Source organism: Rhinolophus ferrumequinum, chromosome 15, assembly GCF_004115265.2.
Source record: "Rhinolophus ferrumequinum isolate MPI-CBG mRhiFer1 chromosome 15, mRhiFer1_v1.p, whole genome shotgun sequence".
Lineage (NCBI taxonomy): Eukaryota > Metazoa > Chordata > Mammalia > Chiroptera > Rhinolophidae > Rhinolophus > Rhinolophus ferrumequinum.
In genome coordinates, this window is record NC_046298.1 from 3,798,843 (window position 1) to 3,825,379 (window position 26,537).

Genomic DNA, 26,537 nt, shown 5'->3' on the forward strand with positions numbered 1-26,537 from the left:
AGTAGCTGCTGAAGGACAGCTGGTGAACAGGGAGATGGAGGACTCAGAAGAGCTGGAAAGAGGAAGCAATCAGACGGCGTGGCTGGGTGGGGCTGCAGCCCTACCCTTTACCAGCAGGGCCTCAGGTTCCTGGTGCACAAAACGCTAATTAGCACAGATGCCCCGCCCATCTGCGAGGAGAGGTGTGGCCTGTCCTGCCTTGCTGAAGCGCTGGCAAGGGCAGAAGGACCTGCTGGCCAGGACAGAGACACTGGTTTTGGGAGCAAACCAGCACCTGCAGCTCCCTGGGCCAGCTGCGGCCCTCTCCTTCCTGCAGCCTTTTTTGGTGGCTGAAACCTTAGATTGATCCCGGAGCCAGACAGGCGGGCAGACAAGCACATTCTTTTCAAGGGAGGCCTCCTCCTTCTCCTGGCTCTGGGAGCAGGGAGGGGGGAAGGGCAGGGCCTGCCCAGGCCTGACCCCAGACTGGGTTTCAGGCTGTGGAGCCCAGCATGGCTCCCTGGGGACTTGATGGGGGTGGGAAGGAAAGCCCCCAAGCGGTCTGTGGCTGGGAGTGCTGTGGGAGGAGCTGGGAGGGGGCGGACTCAAGTTGCCCCAAGGCTTTCAAGCTCCAGCACTGGCTGTGGCCTGGGCAAATCCCAGCTTGTCCAGCCTCAGTTTCCCCAGTGACTGCCACCAGCCCTGGAACCAGAGGTGTCAGAAGACTGGAACTGGAGCTGTGAAAAGGCTGCTTTCAGTTTTCAGAAACCATCAAAGGTCATTTCACTGATCAGTAGAGTGGAAGGTAGGGGTGACGCACACACGGGCTCACTCCAGACAGAGCTTGTGTGTTGCGGGACAGTCCACTTTCTCTTTTTAAAAATGTGCTCTCGGCATCCTCCCACAGGAACAGGGCTGGACGTGGGCCCCCGGACTGCGCAGGAAGGTGGGAGGTGGGAGGCTTCCTTCCACAGCTTCCCTCTGCAGGGCCAGCTGACAACCTCCACCTGGGTCTGGGGCTCTCCATTCTGCTCACTGGTGGGGAGAGGGGACTGTCTGAGGCACCATTCTGGCTACCAGGACACCTGTGAGGGGAAGTGTGCCTTGGGGAGGTGGGTGTTACGGCCCTTGAGTCCTGCACACTGGCAGCCCTGTGCCCCAACCCCTCCCACATGGAGCTGGAGAGCCGTGGGGTTCAGTGAGCGCTGTCAGCCGGAATTGGCTTTCCCACACATCCTGGGTCCAGGCAGGTTGGCTGGCTTCCTTCTGGTTCCCCCTGGCAATGACACCTGAAGGCTCTCCCGGGCGCCGTCGTTAAAGGAGCAAGGCCCCCAGGTCCTACTGGACTTGCCCAGCCCAGGAAGTCGCAGGCACAAAGGACAGCGTCTGGGATCTGGACGATGAGATCTCTGACTGTTGGTCAGAGATGTGGGATGACCCGCGAGGCTGCGAAGTTAGTGTCCACAGGGCTGCAGACCGGGCCGCGTCGGGCACCAGGCCGGGCACCAGGCGAGGTGCTTCCGGTACGAACACAGCAGGAAGTGAGTGCTATTCTTAGACCATCCTGCCTGCTTCACAGGTGATGACCAGGCCTGGTCTCTGCCTGGCTACGGAGCTGAGCTAAGCAATTCACAACAGGGAGTTTCAAAGGCAACCTCCAGAGGAAGTGGGGATGCTGGGAAGGAAATGGCCTGCTTGAGGGTGGGCTGGAGCCCTCCCCAGGTGGAAGGAAGGGGTTCTTACACCATTTTCTGACTGGGTGGGGGGAACACTCCCGAAGTTGTTTGCACACAACTTTGGGATCTGTCTACAGATCCGAGGAGCCTCCCCCATTGAATCTGGGAGTCTAACGACAGTGATACCGACTTTACCCTTGACTGTAGGAGGTGTAAACACAACTGGAGCCAGCTTAAGCAGAAAGGGGAGCGTGCTAGGACGGGGCATGTAGGCGTGTGAGGAAGGGCATGGGTGTGACCGGGTCTCCAGACAACAGGAACCTGGAACTCTTGCCACCAGAAATATTGCCGTCACACTTCTGCTTCTCTCCTACCATAGACCAGCTTCCCCTGTGGCAGAAAATGGCCTCTAACAGATCTGGGCGTGGGACTGACATTCCTGGCCTCCCACCAGCAGAGGGGAGCAGCTCTGACTGGATCTCAGCGGCCAGGCTTGGGACAGGTGTCTGCCCCTGGCCAACTAGTGGGTAGAAATTCAGCCCCTGCTTGGCTCAGCCTGTCAGACCGGAAGGGAAAAGGGAGCGAGCCAGGCAGACCCCCCAAAATCAGCCACAGCAGAGCAGCAGCTCACCAGATGCCGCAGTCAAGAAGGCACTGTCCTCAGGTCAGTTGAGCAGACGTTTATTGGGCACCTGAGTGCAAGGCACTGGACTAGGTGCCACGAGAAATACAAAGTGAACACATACGGTGCCTGCCCGCAAGGAGCTCACAGTCTGGAACGGAGGTGACACAGTACACGTCAGCCGCAGGGGTCACAGAACACGGTGGGGCCAGGGTACAGCGTGGCCCCAGGGCTGGGCCTCTGAAGGGGGGAGCCGTTTGGGAGAAGGGGCGTTTCTAGCAGAGAACACGGAGGCAGGAGCCCACAGGTGACCAAGAACACACGAGTGGCGGCAGGGAGCGTGGGGGTAGGGCTGTACAAGTGGACAGTCAGGTGTGGCCGGGAGGTGACCGCCAAGGATCCCGAGCTCGGGACGTCGGAACTTGATGACCTGGCCCAGGGCCACTGAAGACCACTGGGTGAGAAAAGGGGACCAGACGTGTTCCTGGAAGATTGTTCTAGCCGTGCCGGAGTCCAGGACGGAGAGGGGCAGCTGAGTGCCCTGACTCATCAAGGGCTGATGCCCTCATGGAGGTCACGAGGGATGACTGGTGGGCCAATGGGAAGGAAGGGGCAGGGGTGGACGAGGGGAGCTGTGGCGGGGTGGGCGGGAGAAGACAGGAGGAACAGATGCAGGCGGGGCTGTGGGGATGTCCCAGGGCTTCCAGGTGGAGCTAGAAACGCAGCCTGAGGGGCAGGGTCAGCGCGCAGCCGAGAAGCCCCTGCAAAGGGGCAGCCGAGAAGAGTGGCGCCCCCTAAGGGTGGGTGGTTTCTCAGAACGTGGTCCCGAGCCTGCAGAGTTCCAGGCTTTGCTCCAGGGCTGCGGCAGCCCCAGCAACCTGCATTTGTAGTAAGAGCCGCCCTCCCCACCCGGAGGCCCACAGCTGGTCCAAAGTGTGAGAACCCCTTGTCAAGAAAGGAAGGTGTTAGGGAATGGCCTTGGGGTTCAAGAAGGAAAAGGAATGAAGACCGTTTAGGAGGGAGATCTCTCAGAAATCTCAGAAAACAGGTCAATGACATGAAATGCCATGCTCACTGGGGGTGGACACTAAGGACCCAGGGTGTCAATGACTAGACGACGTCCACGCTGCAGTGGAGGCCAGATCTGTACCCCAGGGAGGGATGGAAACGAGCAACGAACGGAATCATACTTGGAGGAAATCGGCTGATTTCAGTCTAAAGGATCTGAAATACTCAGGGAATGAGGAGGTAGATAATGAAGAAATGACTGAACAAACTAGTTAGGAGAGGAGAGGAGCCCTGACACGGAAGGAAGGAAGGAAGGAAACAAGAAAGGAAGGAAGGAAGGAAGGAAACAAGGAAGGAAGCCATAGACATGGACTGCTGGTGGAGACGTGGGAGTGGGAAGGGATTCGCACCGGAAGGACATCTCGGAGGCGTGTGGGGGGCCGGCTGGTCTGAGGTGAGAGGCAGAGGGCCTGTGGGTTGGGAGGTGCTATGAGCACCACGGAGGGCATGGTTCCCACGCATGGCCTGTTTTCCACAAGTGCCACAATACGCTAAAGTAAGCAAGACTCCATCCGTCCTCTCACTGACAGCAAAGGCAGCCACATGCCCGGGTCCCCAGTGACACGGCCATGCCACAGGCAAGCCAGCCAGACAACGCTGAGCTGTCACCTGGGATGGCCGAGGCCTTCCTACTGGCTCTCGGGCCGACCGGACCAGGTCGCAAACACAGGCTACTTGACACGTAGGCCGAACGAGCCTCCCAGAGGCGGCGGCCTGGGGCCTGGGAACCCACCAGCATGTCACCACCACCTCTTAGTCTTCCAACCTGGACGACCTCTGCTGAAGGAGGGGGGCAGCGCCTTCTGCACAGGGCTGCAGGACAGAGCCAGCGCGCACGGCAGCCCCAGGAGTCACAAAACAAGGGGGCTTTGCTGCCGACGCTCCCAAGGTGGTGGAGAAATCTACCCCGAAGGCAGACCCTGGAGGAGCGTTTATGCAGCATCCACACTGAGCCTAGAGCTACGCGGAGGCTAAGAACAGGTAATGACGCTCTTTTCAATGGTAGAACATCGAGGTTTTAAATATTAAATTTAACTAGATGAATTTCAGAAAAACCTGTGAATCATGTTTCATATTATAATTTATCAAGGTGAGTAATGCTTTTCTGTACCCCTCCCACTTAGTCTTCTGCATTCTTCGTCCCCACAGAGAAAGAGGCAAGGGGCAGGGTGACATCTCACAAATACGAAGAGGCTCACACTCCAAAGGTCAAAGGTCAAGTAACTTCAAGAGCCTAGAAAGCTCCCAACCCCTGGGCCGAGCCAGGTCCCTGGGCCGAGCCAGCTCCACCTGGCATCAGCGGAGGCTCAGCCCCCTTCCAGGAAGACCTGTGGCTAAGTCTTGGAATGAAGGCACGCCGCCTGGGTCCTTCTCTGAAACAGAAGAGAGCTACTGGATTGGCAAGGCTGCTGGACCAAACCGGGCCCAGAAGGTCAGTCACTGACGCAGCCCTGGCCCTGGCAAGTCTGCTGTGCTTTTCAGTGTCACCGGTTGAGGCCAAGGCACAGGGCTGTGACTGGCCTCACTTCCTGGCCCACCTCAAGTCTTCTACCTCGATGTCCACAGCTGGGTGACTCAGGCAACCTGCCCCAAAGCCACTGTTGACAAACAGCTGCACATCAGGATGTATCCTGAAGGACCCAAGAGAAAACACGGTGGAGTAGAAGGCTAGCCACCTGGAGACTCTGCGTTCATCCCCGGGGGGTGCAGGTACCAAACCCGCCTACAGAAGCCACCCAGCTCTGCTCACGGCACACAAAGTCCCCTCACCGGAAAGCGCAGGGCAGCCCTCAGCGCTGGTTTCTGGGGGCTGGGAGAGACGGGATCCAAAGAGCAGATATGGACTGACCGTGAGCAGCCTGGGGAGAGAACGGATATAAAAGAGAAAGCCCTTTGAAGGTCCAGAGAACAGTAACGAGGTTAAGAATTAATTGCCCAGGAAAAGAACTTCACTGACACAGAATTTGGGCAACACTGAAAACACAATACTAAGATAGCAATTCGGAAAGGCTCACAGGAAGGGCAGCTTAGGAGGAGACCAGAGACAAACGCAGGAAAAATAAATACAGGGCCCGGGGCCCCCACGGAAGCTACTAATGCTAGTTACTGGCTTGGGTCATTTTGAAAATAGAAAACCATTTTTTGGCAAAGCTGCAAGAACTTCACATGGGGCGCCTCCCAGGGTTGTGGACACAAAAATACCGCAATAAGGGGGCTGTTGAGTAAACTCCCCCGACCCCACCATTATCTTCAGAGGAAGGTGTGCCTTCTAGAGTCAGATCAAGAATGAGGTCTCAGCCTGGCGAAGGAGTCAGAGCACTGGACGAGGAGTCTGCTCTCCCCCCAGCCACCACATGGCAAGCAGAGGCCCAGGCCCCCTCTGTGGTGGGAGGGGAGCAGGATGGTGCTGCATGAGCTCTGAAGTCTTTTCCAGCCCTGCTGGTCTGGAGTCCAACTTTGCCCTGGGCATTGAGGGCTAGGCACAAGGTGCCATCTAGTGGCACCACCCCTCGTCCATTCTCACAAATGGCTCCAAAGAAAGACCCCACAGGAACAAACCCAATTCCTACTGACTCGAATTCCAGGGGTGAGGGCAGAGGAGGGGGGTGGGGGGTGCACACTTCATGTTAGTGGATGTGACATAGTCATCTCAAGAAAATATACTTTAAGAGGTCTTGCTTTCCCTAAGAAAGCAACTCTTTTTTTTTATTTAGAAAGGCTAATTATATCCATTTGTCAATATTTTTAGCTTTAAGGAAAATAGTTTAAAAAACATAAAAATGTAAATACACGTAAGAGTAACTGCTATTAAACAGTTCTGAACAGGCAGAAAAATGTACTTTCCTTTTACAGAAAATGTTCAATCTGTAATAGCAGCATAATTTATATATAGAAAAAAGCTGGCTTTGAAAACCCAGATTTTTATACACAAAACATCTGTTTGTTTTTTCTATATACAATAGCATCATCCCCACTGAGAAGTGGGTCTTTTCACATTTTGTCACCCCCGCTGTCACGCGGACCCTGGCTCGAGGGAGCTGCAGCCGAGCTCAGCGCCGTCAATCCAACACCATGGCGGAGAGCGCGTTCAGGTCTTTCATGTAGGGATGGGCCCCCAGGATCTGGTCGATTTTCAGTCTCTGCTCTGAGTCTGGGAAGATCTTCAGGAGGGCTTCCCTCAGCTCGCTGGTCTCAGCCGACGACCTCTGGGCTGGCAAGGGCAGGTTCTGCAGAAGCGGGAAGCGGGGCTGCGGAGGAAGCCAGTGGCTGGGTGGGGGGCCCTGCACCCGGGCTGCAGGCTGGTGGCTGGTGCTGGCTGCCTGGGCGCCAGGGCCTCTGAAGCCGGGGTCAAACATGCCCACGTTGGGCAGGGCGTTGAGGAGGGGCTGCATGTCTCTGTGGATGGAAGCGAGGCCTGGTGAGTGGGGTTACAAGACAGACACAAACCCTGGAGAAGCCCCGCAGCTGACCGCAAGGCTCAAGATGCTCGGCTTCCGCAGGCAGGATGTACGGCTGCGGCCCAGGTGGGGATGGCACCCACACCAAGCCCAGGCTCGGCGGGACTGGGAATGACAGCTCTGCACGAGCTCTCCACTCCCAGGCCTGCCGGCCGCCACGAAGACCGTCCCCTTCCAGCTGTCTGGCTCTAAATCAGGGTCTACCACAGCCACCTGGGGCTTTCCAAAACTGGATAACAAGGACCTACTCTCTGGAGATTCTGGTTCTGTGCGGGGCCCTGGGTGACAGGCCTCAGAAAAAGGCATGCCCTTTGGACAGACAGCCACCACTGAAGTCTGGGTGAGGTACAGGCACCCACAACCTGTATGCACATGGGTGTGTGTGAGTCTGTGTACAAGGTGTCTGTACCGTTAAAACGACTCCCACTTGACTGGCTTGCAGCTGACAAATGGGGCTGGAGGAACACGTCTGCCAACTCCAAAAGCTCAACTAACCTCCAAAGTGAATCCCTCTGTGAGGGGAGTTCCCCCTAACTTCTTAATCAACGAGGTAAGAGCCTTATAAAGAGCCATCAGCTGAGCAGGCCGGCCTGACCCTGCGGCCAGGCTGCCCAGGCTGAGGGAGGAGCTGGGGAACTTGCCATCCGTCAGGTCCGGCCTTAAAGCTAGCCGTGGATTTCAAGTTAAGACGTCTGGAAGAAAAAATGAGACGTACTGACATCCAGCAGGTGATAAAATGGCTGTCATTCTCTGGGGGCAGGCAGAGAAGCAGGACCTCGTCTGTGTAATAAAACCCAAGGGCTCAAAAGAGAAAGGATTCACAAGCCCAGGGAGCTGAGATCACGCCGGTCTCCTGTGCGTGAAACCAACCCCCACATCCGGATCTGAACCTAGAACCCCCAAAACATCTCCTTATAAGTGGGAAAGACCTGTTACAAAGTCTCGCTGCCTTAAAAAGCCGGGAGACGTGCACTTCCTCTTAGTTCAGATCTCACAGTGACACCGTGTAAATATCTGCTGGGAAATATACAGAAGTATAGCCTATTTTAGTTTTTTAAAAAAGAAAAAGCTCTGCCAGTCAGGCGCACAGAGTACTTTAGTTAACAAAGCCCATTACCTGAGAATTCTGGAAACAAACAACACTAGCAACGTGTTTTAAACAACAAAACACTCAAATTACAAGGAAGAAAACCTCAAGTACCCATCAATTTCAGATAAACAACAGGGGCTTCCCCACTCAATGGAGGTAGAAAGTAACAGTAGTGATTCCTGAACAGTAAATAAATTCACATACGCATAGACAGCACAGGCAAGGCGCCGCGACTCCGGAAATGAACATAGAAAGACATTCATGCAGGGACGCACAGCGACATTCCTCAGGACGTGGCCACCAGCAGGAATCTGCTTTCTCTTCAGAACCCCAGAAAAAGTTTGGCTCCCCATCCTCTCTTAGGATGAACACCAAACAGACAACAAACAAAGACTTCGTCTTTTGGGGTGCTTAGTTTCCACATATGACACCAGCACTAAATCTAAGGCTATTTCTTTAAAAAAAAAAATAAAAAGCCATTTTTAGGCTTCAGAGATAGCACTAAAGCACAAAGAACTTAACTGAAACAAACTTGTAAATATAAGATAAGCTGAAAAAGGAAATACCTAAGGAAGACTTCCTTCCGAAGAAATTCTTCCAGTCGAGGTCCACTTCTTCCCAGAGGGTCGTCAGGAACCATAAAAATGTCCCCCACAAAGGTATACTGGAGCAATCTGCAAGAGAATGACGCCGGGTTGGAGAAGCCGCGAAGCTCTGATGGCTGCGGAGCCGAGAGGAAGCCTCTCAGAGCAGCCACCCCGCCCCAAAGCCCCCGTCGCCTGTAAAATTGTAACACTGCTTAACTGCCTCACGGACAAAAAACATCCCCAAGTTAAACCATGTTCATTTCTCTTTTGGACACAGATAGGGTAGAGTAAGAAACTTTTATCAGTTGTCTGTCACATTTCCTCTCAGGACTTGCAGACTTTTATCTGGGCTTGGGAAAGAGTTCTTCTGTTAACAGGGCTGTTAATATAACTTAAAAAACCCAGACTTAGAGTCAACTTAGGGCACAACAGGTGCTCAACACAGATTTACTTTTTGGGTAAGTGTGTCTGACAAGAGATCAATTCTGAGATGTCCTGAATGAAATTAGAGGCTGGAGAGTGAACAAGAGTAGTTAGCCGTTAACAGCCGTGGGCCAACCGACAACACAGCACATTCCTGGACGTGCGTCCAGCTTTGCAACAACGTCTGGAGGGCCACCAGCCGCCACTGCATCCCTCTTACGCATGACCTTTCAGGACTGTTGCCCCCAAGCAACCAAAGTAGTGAAACCTCTTCCTTACGGCTTGTGTACCCATCCGAGAACTGCCCCTGCTCCACCTTTCCCCACCCCACCCCATCTGTAGCCAGGGTAAATTCTTTCAAAACAACCTGTATCTTTCTTCCCCAAATATAATGTATAAAAGCTCCTGTCAAGTCCAGCTGCCTTCGCCACCCAGCCCCGAGGCTGGTGCTAAAGCAGCACGCCGCCCCAGGACCTGGTCCTTTTCTGGCTAGCATACGGTTCAATAAACCCTTTCAGAAAAGCTTTGGGCCTTGACAGTTTTTTGTTTAACATGCCCACTGGCAAACCCACTGAACACAGCCTTTTCAAAAAGGAAAAGAATATGATGTATGAAGAAATAAAATCTGAGGTCAGCTGAGTGTCATTTATCAAGTCTGGGAAAAATACAAGAAGAAAGTCCACGTGCTCGTGTTTGCTGTGCAGACCTCTGCTTCTGCCTCGTTTTGCAGATTCTGAAAGCAATGAGCTGCTGTGCAAACGTGTCTTAAATACATGTAAACCTGCATGTGTAGCACACAGACAGGTGTCCAATAAATACTGACAACGAGTCCAGGGCACAGATCCAACAGAAACCTGTCCGAGAAGATTAATGGCTTGTTAACTATGCCCAAAGGTCAAAGACCAATCCTCAGTTCGGCTTTCAACAGCAGCTTTTTAACAACACATGGGTCAAAATGCATATAGTAATCAACTCTTACCTGAGTATTTACAGCAAAAACCCCATGTTTTCCTAAAACCCTTTAATGATTTAACATCACGTAATTATCCGACAGGGCAACTGTGAAACCCCAACAGTGGTAAGCAGGTATCTGGTGACACTAGCCACACAGCTGGCGGTATGCCCATCTATGTTCTAGATTTCTGGCACGTGACTCATCACTGGCACAGACAGACTACTGCTTTTGGGTGCTTGTTAACAAAAAGTTCTAGAAGCCCATGTTCACTGATCTTAAGGCAGCTGGCACATTGAGTATCATCAGAAATAAAAAACTTATAGCACTGAAGGCTAAACTCTTGACTTTGTTATTCTGGATGACATGCAAATAGTTTTCAATATGGATGATTAAACTATGATGTATGATGGTAAAATGCTCAAGAAAAGCACCCAAATTAGAAATACACCCCCCTCCCCGAAATATATATTTGGTCATTCAGATGGACCCAATATATTATTTCTCACATAGATTTGGTCTTGTCCACAATTCATGACTCATAGCTCCTAAAACCCCTGGAATTCCCCAATGCAGAGAGTGATTAAAAGTGTCTTGTTATGTTAATAAGGTGAGTGTGAAGCACCAAGGGTGATGGAACTGGTTGCCAGGAGAACCAACCACAGGATTCCAAGGGCTGGGACTTCAATCCCACCCACCCATTTCTGGGATCCATCGTCAATGACCAGTGATTTAATCAATCCAGTCTGTGTAACAGCCTCCATAAACCCTGAGAGGATGGGGTTCGCAGAGCTTCTGGGGGTGAACGTCTGGGAGAACGGCACGCCCCTCCCACACACCTTGCCCTGTGCCTCTCTCCCCTCAGGCTGTTCCTGAGTTATACCCTTTTACAATAACGGTGATCTGTTAAGTATTAATAACATGTGAGCTGCTCTAGCAAATTAATCAAACCCAATGAGGGGGTTGTGGGAACCTCTGATTTACAGCCAGTCAGTCAGAAGTACAGGTAACAGCCTGGACTTTGCAGCTGGCATTCTGAGTGGAGGGGGTTGGTGGAACCTGGCTGGTCAGAAGTACAGGTAAGAGTCGGTGCTGGGGATGGTGTCTGTCTGAATGTTTGGGGGGAAGGGGTGGAAGCGGCAGTCTTGTGGGACTGAACCCCTAGCCCATGGAATTTCGGGATAGACAGTGTCAGAACTGAGATGGATTCTTGGACACCCGGCTGGTTTCTGAGAATTGTTTGTTGGTGTTGGGAGGCCCACACCCCCACATTTGAATTGGATCCAGGAACCCAATTTACCAACAACCTTTGTAGTTCACAGCTGAGTAGAGCAGGGAAGCCCGATGGCCTGCCAAAGTCTCCCTGAGCTTCAGTGCAAGGCCAAGCCAGGCCTTTCCTGCCGCATGGCACAGGGCAGAGTGTGCCCTTGCCCCTGCCGGGAACACTGACCTCTTAGAAGGGACCTGCGGGCACTGCAGCAGCCCACCGCACCTGCTGGCTTGGCTGCTTGGTGCTGGGTCCACCCACTTACCGAGAGGGGCCAACCGTCCTACCGTCTGGGAGCATAGCTTATGAGACTTTGGCTCCCTATACTGCTTTCGGCAGGACAAGGTGAACACAAAACAAACAAAAGCAGAACAAAGCCAAACAAGAAACAACAAAAAACATTTTTGACCAAGGACAAAGAAAATATTACCTTTTTGTAATAATTTCTCTCCAAGAGACTGACTCAGTCACAAATTCTCTGAAGTTATCATTTGTTACAATTATGCCACCAGTTTTGTCCGCTAAGTGTAGCAGAAACCTATGGTGATATAAGAGAAGTTAAAACAGGCAAGCAGGCACTCCTGGCTCACAGAAGCTGTGGTAAGAAAACAAGAGGGTTTCGTCTCCAGAGGAAAATCACCAAAGAATTTAACCAGGGCTGGGAAACGGCTAAGCCCTTGACAACCGAAGCTCAGTCTGAAATGTTGAATACCTCTGAAATTATCAGTACGATTATAAATGAAGATCTGGTTTTCACACAATCTAATTCTCATTTTTAAAATGATCTCAACCATATTTATACATTTTTCTAGAAAACCTGTATTATCTATCAATGAAGAGTGGCAGTAGGATAATGCATGTGGACTAGAGCAGAGGAGAGATAGCTGACAAGCCTGTGAAATCACCATTCAGTTTTTAGCTGTTAAGCTACAGTACTTTGATTCTAAGATTACCTGCTTGGTACGCTCAGCCCTGCAATTTTTTAATTATATTATTATTTTATTATTTTTATTTTTTTCGAATTTTTATAAAAATTTTGAGTCAGAGGATAAACCGGGAAGCCAGATCTCAACAGACTGAGAAAATGCTTCTAATTTTTTATTTTTTAACTTCATAGGTTCATTTTCTGCTCTGAGAGAGACGTCTCGATGTCTAGAGCTGCCATTCTATCTAGCCCAGTGAAAGAGTCACTCAAATGCAAGTTATGAAAGCTACAAGGTGATATTCACTGCTGGAGGTTATTCACGTTCAAACCCTCTTCATGACATTCGGGAGCAGAATGTGAGTTTTCTCCCTCAGACAAGATGACCGCATCTGTCTAAGGCAATGCAGACAAACATACTGGAACAATAAAATAAGGTCATCACTGGAATTAAAGCTGCAAACAATTGCTTATATTAGCACTACTGAGTATTTAAAGGGGGTTATAGAAACAAGAAGCCTCATTAGTTTCAGAGATCCTAGGAAACCTTAGTGAGTATGACTCAGTGTTAAGAAACATTTCTCCGATGACTTCTAACTGGCGTGAATTGTAAGTGGGGAGGTCTCCCCAGAGGCACTAAGAAAACCAGGCGTTGAAGCGTCTGATGCCTGTGCAATGATCAGGACACACATTCGTGTCGCTGAAAGCCCAGGGAGCCAGACGGATTCGGCAGAAGCTTAGGGCGAATGCTTGCACATGCATTTAAATTCTGCTGGGACGAGAACAAAGCTGCAGGGTTAGGGGACCTGAAGGTCCAGGAGCCCGGCAGTCCACACTGCCTGTCTAGCGGAGAACTCAGGGCCCCCCAGGGTGAGAGCTACGGCAGGAGGTGCCCCTCTCCAGGGCTCTTTCCCCCACGGCCCTGCCCCACCGCTCTTCTCCGTCTGCTTCCCCAGTGTGCTGATGAAGAAGGGAAGGAGCTGCCCGCGAGAAGGCCCTTTAGACCTTTTGCGGAATCGCTGTCGGCTGTCATCCCGAATCCCCTTTGCCCTGCCCAGCCCCCCTTTCCACCTCTCACCCTTCTGACTGTCATTCACTAGCTTGGGTCACAAGCTGAACACTCTTCAATGTGGGGAGCGTTCTGGTGGAACAGCGAGGCCACACCACTAGGGGGCTGTCAGGGCCACAGGCCAACAAAGGGTGAGCGCAGGAGAGGACAGGCAGCCAGCACTTAGGTTCCTGCAGGTACCAGCAGGCCCGCTGCCACCCACTGCACCGCACAAGAGGGGCTGGGAAACCGGGTTAATGCCACTGGCCGTGCCTGGAGCCCTCTCTTATTCCACCACAGCACCTCCCCACCCCCCAAGGACTTATCTCTGTGCCTTCTCTAGATCGCAAACTCCTTAGGGCAGGAAGTGTGTCTGAGTGGCGTGTCCCAGGACTCCGCTGGTGCTCAGTGAAGCTTTTAGAAAACAATTTAAGGTGCAGATTAAAGCCTGCTGTCTCAGGTGCTTTCTGAGCAACATGGCAACCCCAAAACTGCCGCTTATTCCACACGGTCAGCTGAGAGCATCTCCCATCATGTGGAGGAAATACTTCGGGCCCAGGTGCTACGACAACAGGCTAAATCACTGGCCGAAAATAACCAGGAGGAAGGAGGTAGATGTTTGAAGACCACTGGAGACTGCCAGAGAGACCAGAATATCAAAACTCTCAACCCTCTGAATCGAGCACGTCCTGTAAGAATGAGGGTCCAGACACAGGAACCTGCTGGGTGGAGCAGGTGGTTGGCTCCTCCCCACCCCGCACCCTCCTGAGAGAGGAAAGCGGCCTTTCTTACCTGTCGTCATGAGAAGCAATTCTCTCTCCAAAGACCATCCGAGCAGGAGTTAAAGATAGTATTCCGAGCTCCTGGAGCTGGGTTAAGAAGTGCTGTTCTGTTCATGGAATAAGTTGAATATACATTCAGAAAAAGGCTATCTTCCCAGATGTTTAAATAAATGAAAGTACCCCCAAATGTTTCACTCGGAGAGCTGTGGGAAAACTGCTTTTTCTACTGACTCAGGAAGACTCAATTTTACTAACTCACTGGGAAGGGGGAAAAAATAAATTAAATAAAATCAAGACATATACAAAGGCCAGTGAAATGTTAAAAACTCACTTTAGCAATTTTTTTGAACATAAGCAAGTTCAACTCATTTGCTTCTTAAATTGACAAACCTACATTTAACGAATCCTACTATCAAGCCCTTTTTCACAGCCACATTGTGAGCAGTAGAGGACAAAGTCCCAGAGAGGGGGCAGGGGTGGGAACAGGGAAGAGTGGGCGGAGGCCATCGGAGGGACGGGCTGTGCTGCCTTAGTCCCAAGAAAGGCCCGCTGTGTCCTGCCACCATCTCCCCTAGTTGGCATCCTACCCAGCCTCTCTGTTATCTGCACAAATATTTACTGACTTTCATGGGAGTGCATCGCGACAGGAGAAAGGGAGGGCCAGAGCCGCATTTTAGGAAACCAATAATGGGCAAAAACGAAGCCAAAAGCTCAGGGCTGAGATTCCTACCCTTGCACCCACTACCTCGGTCCTCACCACTGACTGAAGCTGAAACACCCACACACAGTGTTTTATTGTCCTAGAAATGCACGTACCTGGGGTATACAAGACTCTTCCAGGGACCTTACTGCAAAAATAACTACAAAATGAGGGGATCCACCTCCTTCCTCAAGTACCCTCTGTGAGGACAAATACGTTCTCCAAAATGAGGGAAGTTCGGAAACGCAGGAAACGTGTGGTTTTACCATTCTTACCTCCTCAGCGCCTGAGTCTTCCTTCCCATTCAGCGTGTTGGGGAAATCCTGCCCTCCCACCCTCCTGTGTACTTCTAGGTCCTTCAGCTGCTCTGTGTGAAGCTGCCTAAAACAACCCTTTCACTGGTCTTCCTACTATGACCTGAGAAACAAACCTCGAGTTTCTCTGGAACATTTCACGATTCATCGTATGTTCAAGCCTTTTGCGTGTGGCCTGTAGGTCAGCCATGCAGTACCATAGGGTTAACAGAAAGAATTTGTATTAAGTTATTAAGCAGACCGTTAAAAAGGCATTCTATTTGAGGGTTCCAAATTTATAAAGTGACCATTCTCTAAAAAAATAATATTTAAAGAGGCAGAAACCCAGCCTAATGGAAAAACAAAAGGTCAAAAGGTTTTTTTTAAAAAAAGACATTTAATCTACTTTTTAAAAAGTCAAAGAAAATTTTTGTGATATATAATAAACTCCAACATAACTTTCTATATAAACAGCTGTGTTAACTTTCCGTCCTTCCCCTGGGTATTTCTTAGGCCATAATACTCTGTGCAGCCCATTTTTTACTGGGTGCAACAGACTTCCAATTTTGTTTTTAAGGCCGCTGCCACATGGCAGTGTGTGTGGTGATTATAAGCCAACTCATTAAACATCTGATTCGAATCCTGGAAAAATCAGTTGGCCTCACCTGTGACATTAGGATCACGCCGTGTTCTCCACTGTGGGACAAATACAGTAATGTTTCTGTTCCCAAGCTTCCAGAAATACTCCACTGCAATTGCGATTCCACGGCAAGAAAAGAACTTTTTCAGACCATGGCTGTAAGAAGTAAGTAAAGCTGATTTCAGTTTCAAGTGTTAAGTTTCACCATGAAAAGGTAAAATCCATTCAGAACAAAAACAATTAGATCAAAATTCTCTCTCCTACTCTTTCACATCTGGGGGCAAGAGGTTGCAGTTTGCTGCTCTGGGGGCCGAGACAGAACCCTGTGTAGGAGATAGGATTCTTAGGAGCATCAGGATTTGTTATGATTCTCCGTGTCTTTTGTTTAGCTGGTTCCATTGTGTGCTACTGTGGTAGGAGGCAGTCTGGGCTTCCCGGGATTACTTGTTTCTTGGACTTTTTATTTTTGTGTTCTTAGATGAGGAGCCCGCTCTAAAGAATCCTGCCTGCTCATTGGCCTCCAAGAGTCTCCCGTGATTTTATGAAGACACTTGTGGCTGAAGCACAAGTAGCTGCGATCCTGACTTCTGAGAGGCGTCTGTCCTCACCAGCAGGACTTCCAAAGACTGTGGGCTGCCGCCTCCAGGAGGCCCCTCCCCTTGCTGGGGACATGCAAAGCACACTCAGTTTGTAGCTTCCAGAAAACAAGTGGAGGGCAAGACTCAAACAGAAGCACCTAGGGGCATGGCAGCTAACACAATGAAGGCAGCGGAGAGCAGGGGAAAGGAGCCCAACAAGGGGCAGTAGACCATGAGCTGCAGCTTTTCCTGTGAATGGCCAAACGGGCTTTCTAGGCCTGACGGTCTCTCCAGGCCTGACGGTCTCTCCTGTACCTCAGCTCTGCCAACTGGACAGGAATGAGCGTGGCTGGAGTCCGTATTTACAACAACAGGTGGTGCCAGATTTGGTCCCTGGTTTACATACGACCCCTGCTACAAAGGATGAAAAATGACCCCTCCCAAAAATCTGATTAACACATTTCAAAAGCAATGAGAAAAAGTATTTAAATTTTATTTTCCAGCAGTTAAGTAAGAATGGAGGTTGAAACAGTGTTTTTTAAAACTTTGAAATTTTGCAAGCGGTAATCCTTGTCTACCAATGAGTATTAGAAAAGAAAGAAAATCGGGCCGGCCCAGTGGCTCCGGTGGTTGGAGCTCCGGGCTCCTAACTCCGAAGGCTGCTGGTTTGATTCCCACATGGGCCAGTGGGCTCTCGACCACAAGGTTGCCAGTTCAATCCCTCGAGTCCCGCAAGGGATGGTGGGCTGCGCCCCCTGCAACTAGCAACGGCAACTGGACCTGGAGCTGAGCTGCGCCCTCCGCAACTAAGACTGAAAGGACAACAACTTGACTTGGGAAAAAAAAAAGTCCTGGAAGTACACACTGTTCCCCAATAAAGTCCTGTTCCCCTTCCCCAATAAAAAAAAAAAAAAATCAAAACTCCAAAGCATGATGCGATGGTTTATGCGACGAATACAGTATTCTCGCCGCTTCAGCCATCACCTATGTATCAATGACATTAAATCCTGTGCCTTCTGTCTGCCTTCTGTCCATGCCTCGTGTCTCCACGTCCAAACCACACGGTGGGCACGTCCCTCACTTGGAAGACCTGCAACCTCAGGTACAAAGTCAAGACCGTGTTTCCCTGAAGGTAAGACCTAACCGGAAAACACGCCCCAGCATGTTTCAGGAGGACATCCCCTGAACATAAGCCCTAATGCGTCTTTTGGAGCAAAAATTAACATAAGACCCGGTCTTATTTTCGGGGAAACACGGTAGCAGACTCTCCTAAATCCCACGCACCCCGAAAGCTCCAGTTAGACGGGCCCTAAAATGCAGCCACGGGGCCTGACCCTACTCGGCCCCTCAACAGCACTGTCCTTATGGACAGACCCTGCGTCCGGCATCGAGGTCTCCCCCACACCTGACTAGCCAGGAGGTGTCTGGCCCCCGCGTGTCACCACCCTGGGTGTCGCCCAGGTGGTCGTGCGGGCTCGGGCTCCGGCTCCGTCTCCCAGCGCTCTGAGCCTCTCCTTTGCGTGCACTCTCTTACCCTCCCCGCTCCTTCCTCAAATCCCTGCGGACTCAGTGCCAGCCTCTCTTGCACGCTCTCCAGACAGGCCCTCCACCAGCCCTCTTCCTTCCCCATAATTTCTGTCCTGCACTGTGCGCCAGCATCACAGAACTCAGGAGGCAGAATGGACTTAGAGTCCCATGAGATCAACGCAACTAAACACCTGATGAGGCGGCGCGACCTGCCCAGGTGGCACCGTCTGAGGGCGGGTAAGCTGGCATCCACCTCGGGCCTCCGCACTCCTGGCCAGCACCCTTCCCATGACCCCAGTGGCACTGTCCCCAATACATCTATATTCTCACAGAATAGGACTGGGCTGAAAACGCAGCGAACATCTAAGTAGCATGCAGAAGAGGGAGAAACTAAAGCCTATTCTTCTCCGTGAACCACAAATAAGCGAGGACTCAAGCAGCACCACGTCCCAGAGAACATAGGCAAGTACACACGCCCATTCTTGATGAAGTAACTCAGTAGTGGTTTGTTTATCTAAAAGCATCCAAAATATGACAAGAATGTAGCAGTATGACATTTGTTACCCCCCCCCGAAAAACAAAGAACAAAAGCTGGGGTTAGTTTTGGGGGGGTCTTTTTTAATCTTTAAAAAGAATAAATTATTCTAATTGCTTAACAGCTAGGACAGGCCTAGAATTAACATGACAACCACAGCCCAAAGAAAATACAATTTATACGTGTCCCTTGGTTCTTAGAAAAACCAAGGGGTGCATGTAAGTCCTGGAGAGAATAACACTTGAGAGAATCACACTAAAACGGTTTGTAAAGTGCCTCCTTAGCTTATTTAGCAGATACACATGTGTACTAACTTTCTCCTCTCCTGAAACGCTTCTGGGGGTGGTGACAGTAGGATGCAGTAACCCAGTTCCACTCCACTGGTTGGTTCACTGAGGAAAAAGGAGGGAAATGCAAGTTGATGAAATTCTACTGCCCCGGACCCCTCACAAGCTTGGAGGGGAAAACATGAGTTTCTAGCAACATGAGTTTCTGAGCTAAATTCCAAAATGTCGTCCTCAGTGATACTCTGAAAAATCTCTAGAGTTGTTTTGGGAATAAAAACAGCAGCCCAAAATTCTGGTGGAGAACATACAGATTTACCGAGAAAATAAAACTACAGAGACAAAAAGAATCAAATGAAGCCCAATTCTTGTCCTCCAAAGAATACAGGGAGTCCTGACCCCACGTACCCCAACGGCCACATGCTGAGCAGGCAGAGAAGTACTTTGTCTTCACTGTCTCCTGGCCTCTGCACGTGGCATGTTGACAGGTAAACCCAGAATAACTGTCTGTTTTGACGCAGAGACAAAGGTGGCTACATACTAGTAACACTGCCCTAGCTTCTGTGAAGGCCAAAGCCCAGGGCTCCCAGCTCCAAATGCAGACTGAATGGATATTGGGCCCCGAGAGGCCAGGTGTACAGGCTCTCAAGGGAGATTTAAGCTCCCGTTTTCACATACGGGCAAACAAGTTATGCATCGTCTGGTTGTTTCCATATTCTAGCAGGCAGTCAACTAGAAAGAAGAGTGTCCCAAGCAGAGAGAAGGTACCTGATAAAAACTGATGGCAGCCATAGAACCAGACAGGATGGTGTGGGGAAATAGTGAAAAATCCTTTCTGAATTACGCAGGAAAGAACAATTTCCTTCTACAGCTTCCACTTAATAAAAATAGCCATGGAACCAATATAGAAAGACCAGCACGAAAAATGGCTAATACACATAGTTCTGGCAAATGAAGGGGCCAGTGTCAACGACATGGAAACTTCTCTGCCCAGATAAGTCAGGTGCTCTTATGCTGCAGTTTCAGACTGACAGAGCCCCAGTGTTAGTTATCTGGCCACCACTAGCTGTACACCGCAAACGATTTCCATTTACTCATCACTTGACTCATTCATGGTGACAAAGGGAAAAACCGCGTAGAGATATGTATGGTCAGCAATACTGTGAGGGTGTTTGGGAATTTCTCACGGTGTATGAACTGCAGACATCGTGCTGGATGGGCAAATAAAGGCTTTACGAAACCCAGGGGCCGGTGGGCCTGAGCCTCTTCCGGGGGGTTCAAACCAACAGATGCTCTTGTTTAATAAGGACTCAAATGTCCTTTCTAACTACTTCCCTGCCTAGCGGGGTGGACTAGCAGGGTGAATGCGTGACGCCTGCTCAGCAGTGCTTATGTAACTCAAGGCTTAGTATTCAGTGGAGTCAAAGGCTGATAATCCCAACCCCAACCTCCACCTCTGTGGGAAGAGGCAGGGTGTACACATGACGACTCTGGGAAGAGACAGCAGGGCCCCAAATTTCATTTCTGTGTCATCTTGGGCAAAATTTTTAAGCCACTTCATTTTATGTAAATCACACAATTTTTACCTCACAAAATTGGTGTGAAGTTTATGTTTTAAAAGGTAAAGTACAGTACGTGACGTGTAACAGGTAATTCACCTTTAAGATTCCAAGTACTTTCGGAATTAAAAATATGGCCTCAGTTAAAATTTAACCTAAATTGATCATTGGACTAGCAACTGTAATCGCAAGCTATACATGGGCAGTGAAAAGTCATTTAAAACATCCTAAGGTTTAACATCCTAGTTTTTACTTCATCTAACAAAGTGTTACTGAGTGGCTGCCAGGCCGGCACCCTTGGGGGTAGTTCAGAGAACAGGACAGACAGGATCACTTTCTTCATGGAATTTATAGTCTAAAATTCACATTTCATGTTGAAGCAATTAATTTAGAATTAGGATTAATTTATTTCCAACTTTAAAAAATTTGAGATGAAATTCACTTAACATAAAATAATCATTTTAAAGTGGACAACTCAGGGGCATTTAGTACACTCAATGTAATTTACATGTATGTGCAACCGCCACTTTCATCTCGTTCTGAAACATTTCCATCACTTCCAAATAAAACCCTGTACCCATTAAGTAGTTTCTCCCCAGAGGAACTTAATTTTAATTACTGGTATTTTCAAATCAACCTACATCAAATTAAGTCTGTCTTCTTTGCAAAAGTGTTGCTCTCAAACTGAGACATCTGTGCATTCAAAGAAAATTGAAACTCTCCCAAAATAATCAGTTTTCAAAAAAATTAATGTAAGTCAGCTTGTGGTTTCCCTTAGTGCACTGATTCAGAGGTTTTCAAAAAAGATGGCACTGCACCCCAGGGGGTTAGGAAATATGTGGGAGTGCGTGGGGCCGGCACATGACTGGGGAGGTGCTGCGGCCAAAGTGGAAAGGATCAGATCTGCAAACGTCCTGGCTCGGGCAGACAGATGCACCACTCTACATTCCAACACTGGCCCCTCTGAGAACTGCACTAGTTACGTACTTCAAAAAGGTTTGAAAAAAAGTGTCATCATCACCATTCATTCTACGTTAATTTGCATTTCTTATTCTTTGAACACCAATTTGGGAAATTTTTCCACATGCAAAAAAATTTTGAAAAAGGGTTGATGTTACTCACAACTGTGACCTAAATTTTATATCATCAGTTGGCTCAAGACATGGCATCAATGAGGAACTGGCCCCGGCCTGGACTGGGGGTGACTGAAGTGGCACTTTACATTTTCATTTAGATAATGCTGCACAGCTGTGGGCCATTTGCCGGGTTTCCCCCAAACACACTGCCAAGACACAAGGTGAACTGACAAGAAACAGTACTATTTGGACATGAAGGCAAGTATATTACACATTTTTACTATCTCCCCTCAAACGTTAACGTGTGAAATGCTGGCATTTTCCTTTCTTTTTTTGACAGCAAAATATAGCATTAATAATTCATTCAAAAAATAAAAATCAGCAGAACACTTTTATTTTAAAAAATAGATACTAAAATATTTACAGATGGAATAACTATCTGAGATTTCCTTCAAAATACTATGGGTGAAAGGCAGTGGGTGGCGGTATAGATGAAACAATGCTTAAAATGCCTGATGGTGGGGCGCCCGGTTGGCGCAATGGTTAGCGCCCAGCACTCATAACGACAAGGTCGCCAGTTGGATTCTCACATGGGCCAGTGAGCTGCTCCCTCCACAACTAGACTGAAAACAATGACTTGACATGGAGCTGATGGGTCCTGGAAAAACACACTGTTCCCCAATATTCCGTGCCCCAAAAAGCCTGAAGGTGAGTGACTGGTACATCATGGAAACCCCAAGTGAATCCAACATGGGATTCATTATATTACCTTCTTGCGTGCTTATCTGAAAATTCTAATAAAAAATTAACAAAACAAAACAAAAAAACAAGTCTACAAACACATATCTCAATAATGAACTTATTTTCAATCTCATCAAGGAGTCCTGTAAAATGAAAGCATTAACTGATCTTTCAGAACTCCTGGGAATGAGGCCACATGAACACTTAGCAATTCAGAAAAATATTTCAACTTCTCTCCTTCATTCCATCCATGTTCAAGTACCCCATTTCTTGAATTGCAATCTTCAAAATCAGTGGAGTGACTGATTGAGAACTGGAGGGAGACGTGACCTGCCAGTTGCTGAAACGGCATGATAAAGACGTCCTTTAGGAGAGGGCGAAAGGCAACCACAGATGGCAGCAGTTGAATCCGGCAGGCACAGGCCCGCCCAAGGTCAAACCGCTCACCCCTGGTGGGGCAGAGACTAGACTCGACCCTCACACTTTTCTGAGCACAAAGCCAACCTCCTCTCAGAGGTATAAAATCAGAATCCTAACACGGTTCTAGACAGGTTAAACAGAAACGATCACCTAACTGTTTTGACTAAAAACAAGCATAGAAACTCTTCTTAAGCTCAGAGGCCCATAAAGGAGCGCAAACTGCCGCGGCTCCTTAAAGAAACTGCTCTCACTCGATCAACAGAAGTACCACACAAGTACAGCACACCTAGCGTGTTTCCGGGAACATGAGCCCTCGCGTGATGTTTCAGGATGACATCCCCTGAACATCAGCCCTACTGCGTCTTTGGAGCAAAACTTAATCTAAGACCAGGTCTTATTTTCGGGGAAACACGGTACTGTCACCGCACACTCCTGGCTACACCCCGGGCCTATGAGAGCGTAACAACAGGAAGGAAAAGCCCTTTTTTGCCTTAAGCTCCATCCTCATATTCAGAACCCAATGGAGTTCGTGGGGTTAGGAACCTAATGATTTCAGTCTCCACACTGCTTGTCACTGTAAAAGGACACACTTTCTGTCGTCTCTTGCCGTCAGGAATACAGGTTGAGCAGGTGGGGCAAAGCCTGCAATTCTAGAAGACGGAGTAACACAACTTTTCCAACCAGCCGTCCCCGCAGCCCACCCTAGTTTAGGCCACGGACCAACTAGAGAGACACACAGGCTCGTCCCTGTAAAGGTATGGATGACAGTTCCGCCGTGGCTCAGAGCCCTGGGGAAACGGCGAACATGGCAGGGGGACTTACGTAATGGCAACATTGCTCCCATCGATGACGATGTGTTTCAAATCCGTTCTTCCCGGCTCGTTCTTTAGCTCCAGTTTGTAGGGAACTTTCAGAGTATCTCGAAACCTCTGAACCCCTGTAACTGATGAATCAATGTGATCAGAGGGTCCTGCCAACCTTGTGTCAGGGACCGGAGGTAACAGCTGGGGCAGTGGCATCGGTGCCTGAGAAAGGGGCGGACAATTTGGCTTAGACTGCGGAGAGCTACAACATCCCAAACGGGTTTCACAGGCAGATTTCCTATTATTCGGAAGCAAGGGTTCTCCTTGCTGCTGCAAACCATTTTCAGGAAAAACTGGAATTCTGGGCTGGTGAGTTGAAGCTCCTCTTGAAACAAAACTGACAACTTCTTTGGGACTTGAAGGGGCAACAGAGGGGGCAAGGCCGTCAGTTTCAAGGTCCATGTTACCCAGGTAGCTCGGATTTGAACTCCAGACTTCCTGTTTCTGTTCTACTGGCACTGCCCTGAAAGGACTGATTTTGCAATTTGAGGTACATGGTTTTGATTCTCCTTTGAATGGTAACTGAGAAAATTTTTCAACCATATTTTGTTGTGTGTGAGTTTGTGTTTTCTTTGGAGTGGAATCCATCGTAAGCTCATTTATGCTGCTACAAACACCTTTATTTTTGGTTTTGCTGGTCTCTGGATACACAGTACCAGGTGAAAATTCTCTGTCTTCTTGGAATCTCTTGTTTTCTTTTTCAATCTCCTCCAAGAGCAATAATGGTTCAGTGGATGGCCCATACTCCCTAATGACCTTTTCAACAATTTCTTGGGAATAGCCCATGGTTTTAAAAAAGTTTACAAGCATGTTGTATTCCATTTCCTCAGTCGTGTCTTTCACATCTGGACTTAAGTTGTCAGGATCGGCAGGAGACTCGGACAGGTCAATGACCACGCTTCCAGGCAACGCCTTGCCATCATGCAAAAGCTCGCCCTCCTGAACATTTTCCAAAGAAAACTGTTTCTTGGTATGCCTTTCCTCTGAGTCAGAAAATCGCCTTTTGTGACAAACTCTGCCTCTGCAAAGTGCCTCTTCTTCTGGGTTCAGGCCATTTATCGGAACAAAAAGCACATCTTGTGAACTAGAAAAGACAGTGTCCATTTGTTTTGTCAGCTCAGAAACAGGAGTCCCAGCTTTATTTCTTGCATCTTCCTGCAAAACAATTTCATCTCTGGACACAGTCAGCCCTGCGGCAGCATTCTGGGTAAACTCTGTTCGTTCAGAATCTCCGATTTCAATAACATCCTCATCTCCGGTTTCAAACAGATTCCCCTCGCCTAGTGTGAGTGTCAAAAGTTCTTTTTTCAAGGAAGTGGGCAGAATCAACAAGTCCATTGTATAATTGTCTGCACGGGCTTCCACAAACTGTTTAAATTCCCTTTTCACCTCTGATTCCTTCTGACTGTTGGGCAGGTTCTCGTTATTCTCAAAGAGCTTTACAAACTGTTGGATGTGACTCCTAGCCATGACCACGGCTTCGGCACTCCCTCTGATACCCAGGAGACCAGTGTCCAGAACACAGAGATCGGCAGAGGTGTCCTGAATCAAGCTCTTCAGAAACAGGCTCTGCGCCCCAACAAAGACGCAGTGCATGGCCTTGGGGTAGCATTCTCTTTCTTCTAGTTCAGGTTCACAGATTCCTTTAATATATTCCTGTAAGGCGAAGACAAGAAATTAGATCAGTCTACAAAAGCTCTTTACAACACATATTATGTTACACACGTAATTACAAATGTTAAGCTATACAAAAATCAAAAACATGCTAATAACTTTGGGGGGAAAAGGCCACGATCTACATAAAGGATTTAAAGTAACAGATACCAGTTGCTTAGTTGTTTTTAGAGGAATTGAAAATGTTGCAGCTAAGTCTAAAAGGCAACAATTTGTAACATTTTCAATACCATAGTGTGGGGGATTAACCAGCTGGCAGTGGAGAATGACAAAGCTGGATTTAAGTATGCCTATAAAGAGCAAACAGTTTTGCTAGCTACCAGTCATTTGTTACTATTACGACATAACGAAGAGACAAGATAATCAGGTCAAACAATGCACTCCAGAACAAACCTTGACTTTGGCTTCGCTATTATTGCCCTTTGCTTCCAGAGAAAATAAACTGATCTCTTGAAGGCATTAAAATAAAAAAATAATCAAGAAACCCCACAAGATCAATTTAACAAATGATTCTTTCCCAGCCGGCTGGAATAATGTATATCCTATATATCTTGATGTCTGTTTTCTAACACCAGACTATTGAAATGTGTACAGGAGCGCTGGCCAGTACTGCCACTCTCAGGTATAATGCTAGGGTTTCTGGTGAAGTCCAGTATTAGAGGCCTGAATGAGGCAAGAAAGGGACCTGGGTTCTTTAGCAAGTAGGTTGCTGCTAAAGGCAGAAAGTGGGAATCAAGCAAACGTGCACGCACGACAGGAACGTGGAACATACTTTGTTAATAACCTGGGGCATCGCCAGCTCCCACGCCCAAGTTCCAGCCATGCAACTGGTGACCTGGCTCAAGTTACCTAACCCCTCTAACTCCAGTTTCTTCAACTGTGAGAGACGAGGTAGAGCAGTCTTAGGTATCCGAGCGAATTCAACGAGACAACAAATGCAGTTCTGACAACAGTGTCTTGCACACACAAGTGCTTGCTAAAAACTAACAACTGTTACTTAAATCATCGGTGAAAATTTTCTGCACCGGAGATTTGTGAGAAATGAGCCTGATCTATACTTTAAAATTAGAATGCTACCCAACACCGGTGCTATTTAAAAGTTCAACCTGTGCAGCACTGGTTACAATGAGGCTTTGCAAACCTGCACCTGCTACTATATACACTTGCTACTAAAATGGCCACACATCAGTTAGAATTGAAATACAAATGTGCACACATTCCGTTCACACCTTTACAGCTACAAAATCCCTATGAATGGACAAAACACCAGAAACAGGAGGAAATGTCAGAGGGAAAGCCCAGCCTTAACCGTATGATGTTCCCTCACTCTGTGTTGCTTCCTTATGTTTTTAGGTAAACTTGGAACGTCTGTGGACTTGGTGGTCAAGATAATTCGTAGTGGAGAGAGGAGCCCTGCTTTGTACCAGAGCAGCCTGCTAGTCTGCAACATGGTAACTGCCCGAAGCAAAGCACAGTAACCATCACTCTTTTACCCTGGATATGCAGGGGTTAAATATTGATGTCAGCATTCCCGCAAATCTCCAGACAGACAACATTTTGCTACCACCTGTTCTGTTGGCACTGTCCTGAAAGCATAGTAGCGTAGTACACACTGCATTTAGGTTGTGGTTTGAAGTTTTTTTTTTTTAAACATTTACTTTGAGGCAATTATAGGTTCACAGGAAGTTGCAAAGGTTCTGTCTGTGTCCTCTTCTCCGTTTCCTCCAATCCTTACATCTTATATAATTACAGCACGTTATCAAAACCAGGACA

At 48.7% G+C, this 26,537-nt stretch overlaps 1 protein-coding gene across 2 annotated transcripts in view; it reads right to left on the reverse strand.

Annotated features, from left to right (window-relative positions):
* Window positions 1-6,024: 6,024 nt before the first annotated feature.
* The window catches only part of N4BP1 (NEDD4 binding protein 1), a 38,445-nt gene continuing 17,932 nt past the window's right edge, over window positions 6,025-26,537 (reverse strand). Inside the window, exons 2-7 of one of the 2 annotated variants that reach the window (XM_033127067.1) lie at window positions 23,050-24,746; window positions 15,533-15,663; window positions 13,885-13,981; window positions 11,553-11,660; window positions 8,460-8,567; window positions 6,025-6,741 (exon numbers count right to left, since the gene is read on the reverse strand). In XM_033127067.1, the coding sequence (XP_032982958.1) occupies window positions 6,405-6,741; window positions 8,460-8,567; window positions 11,553-11,660; window positions 13,885-13,981; window positions 15,533-15,663; window positions 23,050-24,746 (2,478 nt within the window). In that variant the 3' untranslated portion in view covers window positions 6,025-6,404. The other variant, XM_033127068.1, reaches the window with a different exon arrangement.